Source organism: Mastomys coucha, unplaced genomic scaffold (assembly GCF_008632895.1).
Source record: "Mastomys coucha isolate ucsf_1 unplaced genomic scaffold, UCSF_Mcou_1 pScaffold5, whole genome shotgun sequence".
NCBI classification, from domain to species: domain Eukaryota; kingdom Metazoa; phylum Chordata; class Mammalia; order Rodentia; family Muridae; genus Mastomys; species Mastomys coucha.
The window spans coordinates 54,355,305-54,369,920 of NW_022196911.1; the positions used below are offsets into that span (position 1 = coordinate 54,355,305).

Consider the following 14,616-nt stretch of genomic DNA (forward strand, 5'->3'; position numbering starts at 1 on the left):
GTGGAGAACTTCAGGACCTTTTAGTGTCAGGCCACTCACGAGACACTAGTCGGGTGCTTGAAAGTCATGTACTTTGGTTCTGAAGAACCGACTGTTCTCTAATGATACTCCTCACGAGTACCGCAGTGACTCCAACTCCTTCACGTTGGCTGTTTTGCCATCCTGACTTGACACTTGGATGTCCATCTTCCAGACCTGGTTCCACCACGAACCCAAGACAAGCTGTGTACCTGCTGAAAGGGGTCATGAGCGACCATCAGATCCGGAGCAAACCTGGAAACTACCAGGCGTGGAAACTAAAGACCGCCCCGGGGTACGTAGCATTGCTGTCTGGCTCCTGTCCACGCATTCAATGCACAGCGTTGTGCTGCCCGCACTCCAGAAAGTCACAGAATTCCGACGGCTTCCCGTCCACACTCTCTGGCCTTTGTAGTCCGCCGACCTAGCCTACTTTGGCTTTGCCAAGCGCAGCGACGCCAAAACTGGGACAACTAACCAGGGATCGGAAGAGCTGGCCCCGGTCACGCCCACCTCATCTCACTCCGCCCTTACTGGGGAAGGCCGCCCCGTGGCGCGTGACATCATCACCACGCGACGCGGACCCGTGCAGGACATCTGGGTTATGGTGGAGGATTGTCATCTACAGTGACGGGTTCCCTGTGTGGCCCTGCGTGGCTCGGGCTCAGTTTCCCACCTCTCGAGTAAAGTTCTGCACGGCGGTTCTACGAAGTCTCTCCCAAGCTAAAGTGGCGGCCGCAGGTTGGTGTGTCTTGGGTGTCGGCACCAACCGGTCCCGTCACTAAACGGGAGGGCGACTTGCGCGATGGGTGGAGCAGTTGGGAGGGGACTTCTCCCCAGAGGACCCCGGGCGTAGTCGACGTGGTTAGACAGGAGGAGATCCTGAACTTGGGACATTGACCAGCGGGATCACCTCTTTCCAGGCAGTGGTGCCCTACCCTGCGGTTCCCTCCCTAGGTGGGAACCTCCTAATCTGTGCGCTCGCCCACTGGTTTCTGTCTTGCTGAGTGTGGGCCTCTGCTTCTACCTGCTTAGACCACTATGGGAGTTTCTGGCATTGAAGAAAGTAGCTTCTTTTCCCGTCTGTAAGCGGGGTTGATAATAGTCTTCTCTCAGTATTGCTATGGAAACTAGAAGGATGTTAAAAAGGGAACCAAGCACTCCACACATACCCCGCACAAAAGGGTTGTGACTCCATAATCTTCAGGAATTGGGTGGGCCTCTGTCCCACTGAAAACTGTCTCAGTCTTTGAAGGATAGGACCCTGGTAGCTGCTTTTGTAAAAAGCCTCCAAAAGGATTTTCCAATCTGAGGCCAGATAGACTAGTAGGCTATTAGGATAGTAGGCTAGTAGGATAGACTGGCAAGTGACACACACCTAGATCTCACACCCAGTCTTCTGTATCCAAGAATTCAAACTACTGATTGAAGATAACTTTTTTTTAATTGAGTCTGGATTGAACATAAGGGGTTTTTTGTTTGTTTTGTTTTGTTTTCTAAACAAAATAGTTAAAAAGATGGTTCTATGGCTTTTGTAAACCCTTAGGTTTGCTTCAGTGTTTGTTTGTTCTGAGACAAACAAACCCAGCCTAACCTTTAACTCTGGGTGTAACAAGGTAACCTTGAACTCCTGATCTGCTTGCTTCTGCCTTTAGAGCGTTGGGAATACAAGCATTCACTTCCACACCTGGCTTTATATTCTTTTAGGTATATTTGAACAGGTGCACTGGTCCTATGTAAATACTATGCTATTGTACAGCAGAAAGCTGACAGTCTGTCAGTTGGACAACTAGAGATGCACTTGGGTCTGACTTAGCCACAGGCCAGGATTTTAGGACAATAATCAAATGGAAAAAATAAAAACTGTTTTGTTTTTGTTTTTTGTTTTTCCTTCCCTAGCAGGGCCTACATCAGGGCTAGTGACTGTTTCCTCCTGCCATCACAGTGCTAAGGAAAAACAATGCCTTTGGGCAGTATGCTTGGGTAAGCATAAAATTCCAGTCCCCTCAGGAACTCCCCAAGACACCCTGTCCTCTCCAGGAAGGGGCTGTTATCCCTCTCCTCAGTGCTGGAGGGCCCATTGTGCCCTGAACCCTCCATTAAAGACTGCTTTGACTCTGCTAATAGCTCAATGGAGCTCCCTAAATGTGAACCGTCAACAATTGCTAGATAGTTGCTAGGCAGGTCTCTGTCATACCCTGACAGTGGCTGGCTAGCCTGGCATTTGGTGCCATCTGCCTTACTACCAGCCATCAACCAGTGCCTGCCTGTCTGTCTGTAGCCTGCTGAGGCACTGTGGTGTGAGAGCAGCCTTTCCTGCACCCTGCCGCCTACACACATCCCCCTGGAGAGCTGACTGCAGCAGGGCTTCACTCACTCGACTGCGCCGGCAGGCCTATGCTCGCCTCTACCCTGTGCTGTTGGTCAAGCAGGACGGCTCCACTATCCATATCCGATACCGGGAGCCACGACGCATGCTAGCGGTAAGCTTCCTTCAGTAGGTACTTGCTGAGCCATAGTGTTAGAGCCCAAGGCCAGAACTTGGGATTGGACTTGCATATGTAGGTACAATCCCTTTACCTGTGCAGGAGGAAGAGAATAGGTTGTTGGAGGGATTTACACCAAAACCTCCGGTCACTAATACTAGAACAAACAAATTGGTACTTTCTTTTCTGGGGTTTTGTTCTTGTTTTATGGACACAGCGTCTTATGCAAACCAGGCTGGCTTTGAATATGTAGCGCTGAAGCCGACCTTGACTTAATATTTCTACCTCTTTTAAGTGCTGATATATAGGCCTGTCTCACCATACCAGGCTTAACAAGTGTGTTTGTTTAAACAAAACAAAACACCAAATCTAGACTGGGGTGTAGTCTTATTGGTAGAGTGTTTGCCTGGTAGGCACAAAGCCTTTAGTTTCAGGACCACATAGAACGCACATGGTGGCACCATCTAGAACTCTAGCACTCTGGAGACTGAGGATGACCGCTGTGAGGTCAAGGCTTTTTTGGTCTAATTAATAATTAAGACTCAGTCTTAAGCAAGCATACCCTAAGTCAAGGGAAAAAGAAGAGAAAAACATTTCCCTTCAAAACAAAACAAAATCTATAACTAGTAGGCCAACGCAGGATAGAAGGCACAGGTAAAAAAGGTACAGGTGTCTTCCTCAGTCATTCTTTGACTCTCCAGTGGTGTGTACATAACCTCTACCTCTCCCCATGCAGATGCCCCTAGACCTGGACACCCTATCTCCAGAAGAGCGCAAGGCCCTGTTCCGGAAACGTGAGGCTCAGCTCCAGCAGAAGAGGAAAGAAGAGCCAGATGTGGTTGACGATTTTGACACTGAACGATATAAACGGTTTTGGACCAAGACCAAGAAATAGCTCTGTCAGGGAGTTCCACCGAGGACATTTTGTAAGGATGGAGGGCAATCTGTCTGTTTACCATACATTCTTGAAACCATGGCCTCTTGTCATTGTCTTCTTTTGTGTGGAAGCCCAGTCCTGGAGCTTATCATTTCTGAGAGGTATGTGCCAGGTCAAAGCCAGACTGAAAGGCTTTGCTTTAGGGCCCATTTAAGTCAGACCTGTGGGGTTGATTATTTGTTTGGGTTTTGTTTTTTGAGACATGGTCTCACCCTGATTGGTCTAGAACTCAACATGTAAACCAGGCCTGACCTCCTGAGAGCTGGGATTAAAGGTACATGCCATCATACACAGCTTCAGACCTCTGGGTTTTAAACACTGTTATAAAGTTGGTTGTGAAGTACCCAGCAACTAAGAGCTCTACGTGCTACTATTAGAACCCCCAAGCTGGACTCCTGGATCACATACAGCCTGCAGTCATCCTTCTCATGTCCTCCCTAAAAGACAACCAGGGGAGAAACACTCCCCTGTCCCCGGGAACCCAGGAGTGTGGCCAAGCTGCGTGTCTTGAACCCCAGTCTACTCCAATCTACAGAATAAGTGACTATGTAAACCAAAGCCTATGAGCAGCTACCTGAATCTTTGTACTCCTGATGTTGATCTAAAATCCCACTGGCTTCCTCCAGATGCAAGAGCTCACAGAGTGCTTAACCTCAAAAGCAGGCCCGGGATTATCCAACCCTTCACAGCGGTACTCAGTTACTTCAAATTCTGGTTCTCCCTGGAATAGGTAATTACTCAAGGACGCACAGGCCTCAGAACTGTTGTACACATTTGTCCCATATCCTCCATAGCACACCTCCTTCTTAGCTTCCGCTAGTATGCATTCTGTGGTCTGACCATGCAGCTTGGCTTTCTGTGTCCTAAGCATTCCTGGCCTGGCTAAAGGCCAGGGCCCCACAAGCTACCGTCTTGCTTTCTGGAGACCTTCCCTGGGAAGTGGCTGGTATGCTTATCTTTTGCTGTGGCCCACATGACTGTCTTCTGCTCCCTTATCCTTGCAGGATATTTGCTCACACCATGAAACTCGAGATTTTGTCATTCCCTGGAAAAACGCATTTCTAGTTATGTGCCTCAGCCTTAGTACACGCCTTTAGTCCTAACGAAGGCAAACTTAGTTTGTTAGAAGGAAGCAACCATGTTTGAAAGTGATATCCAGTTGGGTGGGAGACAAAGTGATGACTCAGAAAAATTTGACAGAATAGGATATGCCCAACTCATGAGAACAGAGAGGAAAGAGGTGACTTAGGAGAAAGAATAGGAGTTGTAATGGGACCGTTGTACAGAGAAGGTTGCAGAGAAAGAACAAACTAGCTAGGTGAAGACAGAATGAGCCAGAAAATGAGAAGGAGCCAGAAGATTAGAATATAATGCCAAAGGTAACATGAAGCCAAGCAGAGCAATTTGGGAGAAGCTGAAAGAAGCCAGTTTGAATGAGCCAGAACAGCTGAGTTGACCATCCAGCTAGAGTTCAGAAAGAGCCATGAAGGGTGAACTTATGCATCAGTAAGTCTCAGAGGCTGAAAACATTCTAGACCTGGATAAAATTGTACGGAGGTTAGAAGCTTCCAGGACTAGGCCTAGATTAGCAGACAGAGGCAGTAAGCTTCAAAAATGACAACTATAAGCCCAGCAGTGGTGGCACATGCCTTTAATCTCGGCACTAGGGAGGCAGAGACGGGCGGATTTCTGAGTTTGAGGCCAATCTGGTCTACAGAGTGAGTTCCAGGACAGCCAGAACTACACAGAGAAACCCTGTCTCGAAAAACCAAAAATAAATGAATACAAATAAAAAATGACAATTATATCAGGCAAATAAAGGGTACGTTTACACCTTACTGTGCAGGTCTCCTTGAGACCATCCATTCATCCCTAGTATGATCTTGTCCTAAGGGATCTGAGTCCAGCTGTGTCCTCTAAAGCCAGGACATGACTTCAGGGCTTATATCAAGAGCCTTACAAGCTGTTGGCAGGTGCTCAACATGTGTTGAGAATGAAATGAGGCTGTCTTGGTCTATTTGGGATGCTGGAGAGTTGCAAGTTGGGTAATTTATCAGACTAGGGATAGAACCCAAGACCTACATGTTAGGCAAGTGATCTGGCATTAAGATGTAGCTCAGTTTCTGTTCATTTTAAGTCATGGCCTCAGTAAATTAACCCATAAAACCTCACTTGAGGAGAACACAGGTCGCTCTGGTTTAGGGATGCATGGATTTTCATGCCATGCATGCCCTGTCGCCCAGAGCACGGAAGAGCGGATGGGTTTCTTTGGCAACTTTATCTGACCCTCGGGTTTTGCCTTTATTTAACTTAGTTTCAACAGTGGCCGGGGAACTCAGGTCTTTGGAGTTAGCACGCTTGGCTTTCCAGGAAGCAAGTGGTCGGTCCCTCCTGGTGTCACTAAGGTTTTGTGGTGTCCCTCTCCACCGAGATTCCTAACACAAGAGTTACCCGGTGGGAGAGCACAGTCAACTTTTCGGGGAGCTAGTGCGCAGGCGCATGTGGTAACAGGACGAAGGATGCGGCTGTGAAGCCCTCAACGCCCTTTAGAAAGCAGACCTTGAGCCGGGCAGTGGTGGTCCACGCCTTTAATCCCAGGCGGATTTTTTAGTTCGAGGCCAGCCTGGTCTATAGACTGAGTTCTAGGACAGCCAGGGCTACACAGAGAAACCCTGTCTCTAAAGATCCAAAAAAACCAAAACAAAAACAAACAAACAAACAAACAAAAAAAAGCCGACCTTGACTGAGACGGCCCGGGATACGCAGTGCGCAGGCGCACGGGCACGTTAGCGAGAGCGCAGGCGCGCGCGGGGGCGCGAGGGTGACGTCACCGCAAGCGTCCGGAGGCCGAGTGCTGCGGGGAGTCTGACTCCGACCGGACCGTGAGTACTGAAGGTTGTGCAGCGACTCCAGCGACATGTTCGGCTCCAGTCGCGGCGGCGTGCGTGGCGGACAGGACCAGTTCAACTGGGAGGACGTGAAGACTGACAAGCAGAGGGAGAACTACTTGGGCAACTCGCTGATGGCGCCAGTAGGCCGCTGGCAGAAGGGCCGCGACCTCACCTGGTACGCGAAGGACCGCGCGCCGTGTACCGGCCCGAGTCGTGAGGAAGAGCTGGCAGCCGTGCGTGAGGCGGAGCGTGAGGCCCTGCTGGCCGCACTGTAAGTGCCTGGGCTGCGGGGCGACCGCAAACGCGGAGGGCGGGATCTGGGCGGCTCTGAGGTGGGGCTAGATGTGGGCGGGGCACGGGAAGGAAGGGGACCGAGAGGCCAGACCCTTGATGAGCATTCCCGACCCCTCGCTCGCAGTGGTTACAAGAACGTGAGGAAACAGCCCACCGGCCTGAGCAAGGAGGTGAGTCTGAGAATATGGGTTCGAGGTCCACAGGGTGGTTGGGGGTCTGTCTGTCCCGGCCTAGAACTTCCGGTCTTACCCTACTTCCGCAGGACTTCGTGGAGATCTGCAAACGGGAAGGAGGAGACCCTGAGGAGAAGGGCGTGGACCGGCTGCTGGGCCTGGGCAGCGCCAGGTTAGGCTAGTTGGAGAGTCCAGGGCAGGACTGGGCGGTGATTCAGAACTGTCCTCAAATGCTCTGTCCCCTACAGTGGCTCCGCGGGCCGTGTGGCACTATCCCGAGAAGACAAAGAGGCTGCTAAACTTGGGCTGTCAGTGTTCACGGTAAACCCTGTCAACCGCAATGCCCAGGATCCTGGGGTTTGGAGGTGTCTGAGATGTGGGGTAGGACTCCCTGGGTGTCCCTCACCACAGCTACTCTTCTCATACAGCACCACCGTGTGGACAGCGAAGGCCCAAGTACTGCCCCATCTGCTACCAGGAAGAAGCCTCGTGCTGAGGATAAGGCTGAAATGGAGTAAGTTGAGTCTGACTCTCTGTGCACACATAAAGGGGCAAAGCACTGCCTTGGCTCTCTTAGTTTTACTGAAGTAGGTGGGCCTCCATCTCTGGGCTGGAGTCTCAGTAGCTGCCATAGGTGACCCAGCAGGGTGACACTCAGGACCATGATGCTGGCCAGTTTGGTGGGAAGTGGTACAGTTAAAGTCTAAGTTGGCTGAGGGGCAGGGGTGGGGTAGCACACAACTTTCTTTAATCCCAGCATTTGGTAGACAAAAGCAAGCTGATCCCTGAGAGTTCTCACAAGCTGGTTCCAGGCCTTGGGATTTATCTTTGTATGTATGTCTGGTTACTTCTACTTTTGTGCCATTCCCAACTTTGTGAGTTCCAAGCTAGACAAGGCTGCATAATGAGAACTTCTCTCCAAAGAGAGAGAAGGCCCACCCAGGTTGGTAGCATTCTAGCACCTTTCCAGCACTCATCCTTGTGGCCATGGAGCCTGATATTAAGCTCACTTACAAATAATAAACTCACATGTAGATACAATCAGTGCACAGTGGACCCTGCCTTAGTCTGCCTTTCCCTGCTGGGTGCAACTACCCCACAACAGTGGAGTAGACTCTAGTCCTTCAAGCTCAGATCCTTTGTATTGCTTCTTGCAGTACAGAGAGCCATAAGAAAAGCAAGAAAGAAAAGAAGAAAAAGAAGAAGAAACACAAGAAACACAAAAAGAAGAAAGACAAAGAACACAAGAGAGAGGCTGACAGCTGCTCCTCATCTCCCTCTCCTGCCCGGTAGGCTAGGCTCAACTCTACCTGGACACTAAGGAAATGGGGGGCAAAGTTAGCCAGGCCTGATGTGATGCTTGGCAGGGTAAGGGCCTCTTCCTTTAAGAGTCTGGTTGTCCTTGTCTTCATAGGCCCAGACGCCAGAGACATTCTGACTCCTCTCCCTGCTATAAGAGGAAGCGGGAACATAGCCAGGACAGTGGAAGGAACCCATCCCACAGACGACAAGACAGAAGCTCTGATGACTGAGAATGTGGATAAACCAAAGGACACCAGAGCCCTGGTTGCCCTGCCCAACCTGTGGGGTCTACAAAGCATAGCCACTGGATGCTAAGTGGCTACCAGCCCACTCCCTACTTGCCCAACTGACTGTGTCAGCCCTATCTGGGATAAGGCAGGTGGCTACTCCCTGACAGGATCCTGAACCAAGCTTGTTGGATCTTAGGACCTAAGGATCTATCTTGCCATTTGGAGGAAACCACTCCAGGTCAGAGTGGGTCCTGGGTTACCAGAGCCTAGTGGTTCTATGAAGGTAGTGCTCTTGCCTTGTCCCCCACCAAGGAAGATAGAATTGCCCAGGAAACTATCTCTGCTGCTACAGTCCAGGCCCTTGAGGTTTAGGGTGTGTGTTACTGATTACTCCTACTTTTTTTTTTGTATCAGCCCACTTTGTATATTTACAAGTAAATGTATTTTAAAAGTAGAGTGTATTATCTCACTGAGGACAGGTTAAGCTGGGAACCTGGGGCCCCCATCCAGTATACACTAGGCACTGGGTCTAGGGACCAGAATCCTGTTCTTGAGGCTGCCTTACAACCATACAAGTGACCAAGAAGTTGGAAGAACAAACTTTTGTGGATCTGAATGAATCTGCTATCTTCCTAAGAGGTCCAATAGCCAGATAATAGCAACTTTAGAGCCAATGTGCACACACTGGCAGGCAGTAGAAATTAGGGCTGCTACAATATAGCAAGTTGTTCTGATTGTAAAAGCTATTGTGCTGGGAGTGTGTACTTTTGGGCAGACCCCAAAGTGTCCTGAGACTCAAGCTGTGGCTTCTATGATGACCTGTGCCCTGCAGGTAGCCACCTAAGCATAAGAGAAGATTAGTTATCTAAAACAACAGCATCTCTAGGGGGTGAAGGTCAGTCCACTTAGGCAGGGGCCTACTCAGAAGGATGGTAGACTTTGGATCTTCTAGTGGTCACACCCACCCAGAGATAGGTACTCTAAGGCGGGCTGCCCTGGTTGTCACAAAAAAGCGCCTTAAGGCATGAGGGGAGCCAAGACATCCAGATCTCACCAGATTCCACTAGGGATTGAAGGACACCTTTTAACAATAGCACAAAAAGAGCTCTCAAATCTCAGGAGGCAGCCTGGCAGTGGTGGCGCTGACACACAAGCCCATCAAATAGTTAAGAGACTTTATTCTAATAGCTATAATTACAGTGCTTGTCGAAATGAAAACTGAAAACAAGTATACAAAACAGTTGATTACTAATTGTGTATTGAAAGCAGTAAGAGGTTCCACGACACCAAATAAACCAGTTCTGAGATTTCCCCAAGATAAATTTAACAGCTCCAGCTTCTTCAGTGTTTATCAAAATACAAAAGAAAAAAGTAGAGGTCGTCTTTCGATGGCAAATCGGACCCTTGCAGGCTGAGGGAGGAAGCTACTTCACACATGGAGATGGGGGTGCTCCAGGACGTGGGTCTGTAGTGGACCGACCCTCCCACCTTGCACGCACTCCTGCTGGTGAGACCCAGGCCTCCTGCCAGCGCGTCCAAGTGGACCCAAGAGTAAGCTGGGTATGCAGGCTGCCGTTGGGCCTGGCAATACACCAAGTACAAGCCAGGCCCTGCACCCCACAATGACTCCCAGCCCACCCTTAGGTGACCGTGTGAGCACAAGTACAAGCACAATGCTATGGAATGCAGGTGACCCAAAGACAGGCGAGTCACGGGGGCTCTACTGTGACCATGCAGCGGATGGTGGTTTGTTCGTCACCTTCTCTCCTGTTCCCACAGGGAAACAGGTGATCTGATAACTAGCATTCAGGCCATTAACTGCAAAACCTACACTAGGCATAGTCTCCGTTCTGTGTGTTCAAGTGTTCTTGTCCTGTATTTTTAACTATTTTTTAAAAAATGCACTGAGTTTGGGTTAAAAACCAACCACCAAATGGATACCGACACCAGTCTACAGCCCAATGGCTCCCGGAGGCCAGGTGCCCCTATACCCAAATCCCTTCTCAGTACTGACAGTGAGTTGATTCTCTTTTTACAATAAAAAAGCTAAGTAATATTGCATAGGAGTACCAGAAACTGCCTCAGTGGAAACAGAAACTATTTACATTAAATAAAAACCTGGCTGCAGGCTGCGTCTGCACATGTACAGCACAGTGCGATGCACACTGTGACCAACCCATGGAGACAGCTTCTGGTACTCAGGACCACAGAGTGGCACGTTTGCTACATGAGAGGAAAGCTGAGGGCGGAGAAGAGGAAGTGAGGGGGAGGGAGGGGTCTGGTTCACTTCTGGTTCCAGAGCTGATTAGACAGCCAGTCTAGTCCTTCATAGAGCCCGTCCCCGCTGGTGGCACAGGTGGCCTGAATGTACCAGTTCCTGTGGCGTAGAGAGTGCAGCCCCAGCTTGTCTGTGATTTCGGCCGCATTCATGGCATTGGGGAGGTCCTGAGAGAAAGGAGGAATTAGTGGCAGGGACCACAAGTAGCCAATCACCCTGGGTAGCCTTTCACCCATCCTCTTTCTTCCCTGATACAGGTTTTCCTTCAGGGAAAGACCTTACTGGTACCTACCTGCTTGTTGGCAAACACCAAGAGAACAGCATCTCGGAGCTCATCTTCAGCTAGCATCCTCATGAGCTCCTCACGGGCCTCGTTCACACGCTCTCTGTCATTGCTGTCCACTACGAAGATCAAGCCTGAAACATGGCCACATTACTGCACATGCTGAACACTCCCCAGTGGATCAACCCCCAGGCTCTAGATCCAATCCTCCCAACACTAGCCATGTTTAGTGTGCCTTCATGCCCTGAAATGGCAAAGACCACAAGGCTCAGTGAGCCAAGTGCATCCCTTTGAGGCTTAATCTAGGAAAAGACTAGCCGCTTACCTTGGGTGTTCTGGAAGTAGTGGCGCCACAGCGGCCGGATCTTGTCCTGGCCACCTACATCCCACACGGTGAAGCTGATATTCTTGTATTCAACAGTCTCCACATTGAAACCTGGGGGGCAGGGTTGCAGCTGAGGGCCTCTGTATTCTGGATCCCCACACCCAACCCCCACCCTGGCCCTGGCCCAGCTTCTCACCAATGGTGGGAATGGTGGTCACAATTTCACCCAGCTTCAGTTTGTATAGAATTGTTGTCTTCCCTGCAGCATCCAGACCCACCATGAGAATGCGCATTTCTTTTTTGCCAAAAAGGCCCTTGAAGAGGTTTGCAAAGATATTCCCCATGCTTGTGGACAGGTGGAAGAGATACTGGCCAAAGACCTGGGAAAGAAAAGTGGTTCCAGTCCTGTTATGTGCTGTCAGTATGGGCCCTGTCCCAGGTCAGAGACACCCACCTAGGAGTTCCCTGCCCCAAGCTTTCTCATATCCCTCCTGAAATCTCATGGAAGGATGGGGTTCCAGGGTCCCAGGTGGCAGAAGAGAACTCTGCCCACCAGACTTCCTACGCTCCCCAAGGCCACACACATCAGTTTAGGAAGGCTCAGATACCACAACAACCCCTTGTCTCCCAAGTCTAATCACTTGTCAGAACGCAGGGACATCTAACTACAATCATGTATACTCATTCGGGAGCTGGCACTAAAAAGAGTGTTTTGAGAGACACAGGGCCTCTTAAAACCTAACAGAGCTCTTCACAAGAACAGAAAGAACCACCTTACATCTCTAACCTTCCTTCAAAGTGTCAAAGTACTCACAAATTGCAACTCAAGAGATAGTCACACCCTATGCTCAATACTATAAGCCAAATGCTCCACCAAGCCCCTGGTGGCGACAAGACAAGCCCACAAGAACTGTGATGTCACCTCTCCAGATATTTGTCTGCACAGGTCATGGGAGACAGTTGTTAAGACAGTGTTCTATCTCAAGTAGCCTAAGAAGGAAGAGACTCAAACAGTAAACCACTGGCAGCACATTCTTTGAAGACCTTCCTATATAAGAGGATACTATAAGGATAGGCAAACGTGAGGATGTGTCCCTGCAAGAGCATATGTATACTTAGTAGGTAAGGCCCACTTCCACTGGAAGAAAAGAAACACGAGGCAACTTAGTTGGTACCAATTTTCCACAGTCTATCAAATGTTAAGGGCTTCTGGAAAGGATAGTAAGGTTTCCCTGGGTCTGGCCTCACCATCTGGTGGCCACTTTGATCTTCACCTCTCAACCAAATGGATTTACTGCTTGCTTTGTCAAATGCTCACTGTTAACTCTTTAATAAGAAAAGGAAATAGAAGGCCATAGTGCATTCAGGAACAGTTATTTGTGTATTATCCAAGGCTACTGACCCAAAGGAAAAAGAATGACAAGGCTTCCCTATAAATTGTCCCACTGTGCTGCCATAATATCACAAAGTGGGCAACTTAGCAACAACAAATATGGTAGACATCTAAATCATGGTCTGGCAGCTTGGATATCTGGCTCTAAGATGAGGTCTTCAGCTGTATCCTTCAGGAGAGGAATGCCATGATTTCATGTGGCAAAGTGAATGTGAACCTATTTCAAAGTCGTCCTCCTGATGACCCTTATCCATTCTTGAGGCCAGAACTTTAAGAACTAAACACCTGCCTAACATTATTATTGCACTGGGGTTCAATTTCCTATATACAAACTTTGGAAAGTACATCCAGAGCATAGTCAGTATATGAAACACAAAGGATTAGTCGTACTATAACATGAACTATAGACAGAACCACCTGGCCTTCCCTTTTCACATGCAGGTGTGTTAAGAGGCATTCTATGGAAGACTCCATTCATCATTCTTCAAGGTTCAGTTCTGTGACATCTTACTACATTGTGAAAACAGTTGACCTTTTTTCTTTCTTTCTTTCTTCTTTTTTTTTTTTTTTTTTTTTTTTTTTTTTTTTTTTTTTTTTTTTTTTTTTTTTTTTTTTTTTTTTGGTTTTTCGAGACAGGGTTTCTCTGTATAGCCCTGGCTGTCCTGGAACTCACTCTGTACACCAGGCTGGCCTCGAACTCAGAAATCCACCTGCCTCTGCCTCCCAAATGCTGGGATTAAAGGCATGCGCCACCACCGCCCAGCCCCAACAGTTGACTTTTTAACAGTCACTTCCACTAGCCACTGTTAAGCAGGCTATACAAAGAAAATACTCCATTTTGGGGGATACCCACACAAGTTACACATTACATTGTCTTGTTCAGTGGGTAAGACCCAACTTCCTAGCTGATGTGATGGTATCATGTCTGAGGTATGACCTACAGGACCCCTTCACACCATTTCTAGTACCCCCTAGACAATGTTCTCTAATTAAGTAATGTAACCAAAAAGTTATACAAAAATGATACTTATGTTTAAGCAGATGAACATTCTGCACTCCCCAAAATGACTACTCATAGGGGAATAAAAATATTAGGACAGAAAAAAAAAAGGAGATGTTGAGGATTGCACACTCAGTTCTTGACTTTATCAGCTAAGACAGAGCAATAATGATACTTTTAGCACTAAAGGCCTTCTACTTCATTTTTTATTGCTTTGTTTTTTTGGGTTTTTGTTTTGTTTTAAAACAGGTTCCTCTGTGTTGCCTTAGTTATCCTAGAACAGGCTAGCCTTGAACAGAGATCCACCTGCCACTACGTTCCAGTGCTGGGATTAAATGTGTGCACCACCACTTCACTTCTTTTTTTTTCCTTTTTTCTTTTAAAGGTTTATTTATTTTATGTGTATGAGTACATTGTAGCTGTACAGATGGCTGTGAGCCATCTTGTGACTGCTGGGAATTGAGCTCCAGCCCCGCTCGCTCCGGCATAATGAACTGTAGCTGTCTTCAGACGCACCAGAAGAGGGCGTCAGATCTCATACGGGTGGTTGTGAGGCACCATGTGGTTGCTGGGATCCGAACTCAGGACCTTCAGAAGAGCAATCAGTGCTCTTACCCACTGAACCATCTCGCCAGCCCACCACTTCACTTCTTAAGTACTCCTTCCTCAGGAAGTTCCCAGAAGGATCTGGGGATGGGTTGAATAGTATAGAGGCCAAGGTGACTAAACCCCAACCAACTGAACACATTGGAGTCCCTGGGACACTCACTTGTCGTGGATAGGATCCAGCTGTGAATACCTTCAGCCCCTCAGAGTGAGGGTCATGTAAGAGTAGTTGAAACACAAGACAGAGAGGTGGGGGCACTCCCAGAATGCCCCAGAAGATATGAACATAAGCAGCTCCTCAAAGCCTAGCTCCATCTCTCTTTAAAAGCCTCTCTAAGCTGGGCGGTGGTGGCGCACGCCTTTAATCCCAGCACTTGGGAGGCAGAGGCAGGTGGATTTC

The 14,616-nt window shown here is 48.7% G+C and overlaps 3 protein-coding genes across 5 annotated transcripts in view; 2 read left to right on the forward strand and 1 right to left on the reverse strand.

Moving 5' to 3' along the window:
• Window positions 1-569: 569 nt before the first annotated feature.
• On the forward strand, window positions 570-3,480 carry Mrpl55 (mitochondrial ribosomal protein L55). Of its 2 annotated transcripts, none has more exons than XM_031354265.1 (4): window positions 570-759; window positions 1,918-2,001; window positions 2,300-2,501; window positions 3,241-3,480. In XM_031354265.1, the coding sequence occupies exons 2-4, from the start codon at window positions 1,979-1,981 to the stop codon at window positions 3,397-3,399; spliced, it is 384 nt and encodes a 127-aa protein (XP_031210125.1). In that variant the 5' UTR covers window positions 570-759; window positions 1,918-1,978; the 3' UTR covers window positions 3,400-3,480. The 2 variants fall into 2 exon arrangements, with proteins under 2 accessions (XP_031210125.1, XP_031210126.1); XM_031354266.1 differs by having other exon boundaries at window positions 1,921-2,001.
• A 2,662-nt stretch (window positions 3,481-6,142) lies between these two features.
• On the forward strand, window positions 6,143-8,787 carry CUNH1orf35 (chromosome unknown C1orf35 homolog). The gene is made up of 7 exons (XM_031354243.1): window positions 6,143-6,603; window positions 6,751-6,796; window positions 6,889-6,971; window positions 7,048-7,120; window positions 7,228-7,313; window positions 7,957-8,088; window positions 8,214-8,787. The coding sequence occupies exons 1-7, from the start codon at window positions 6,359-6,361 to the stop codon at window positions 8,329-8,331; spliced, it is 783 nt and encodes a 260-aa protein (XP_031210103.1). The 5' UTR covers window positions 6,143-6,358; the 3' UTR covers window positions 8,332-8,787.
• Window positions 8,788-9,491: 704 nt separating this feature from the next.
• Window positions 9,492-14,616, reverse strand: part of Arf1 (ADP ribosylation factor 1) — a 17,099-nt gene continuing 11,974 nt past the window's right edge. For both annotated transcript variants that reach the window (XM_031354256.1, XM_031354257.1), the window contains exons 2-5: window positions 11,414-11,597; window positions 11,218-11,328; window positions 10,902-11,026; window positions 9,492-10,776 (exon numbers count right to left, since the gene is read on the reverse strand). In XM_031354256.1, coding sequence (XP_031210116.1) covers window positions 10,615-10,776; window positions 10,902-11,026; window positions 11,218-11,328; window positions 11,414-11,561 — 546 coding nt within the window. In that variant the 5' untranslated portion in view covers window positions 11,562-11,597 and the 3' untranslated portion in view covers window positions 9,492-10,614. The remainder of the gene's footprint in view (window positions 10,777-10,901; window positions 11,027-11,217; window positions 11,329-11,413; window positions 11,598-14,616) is intronic.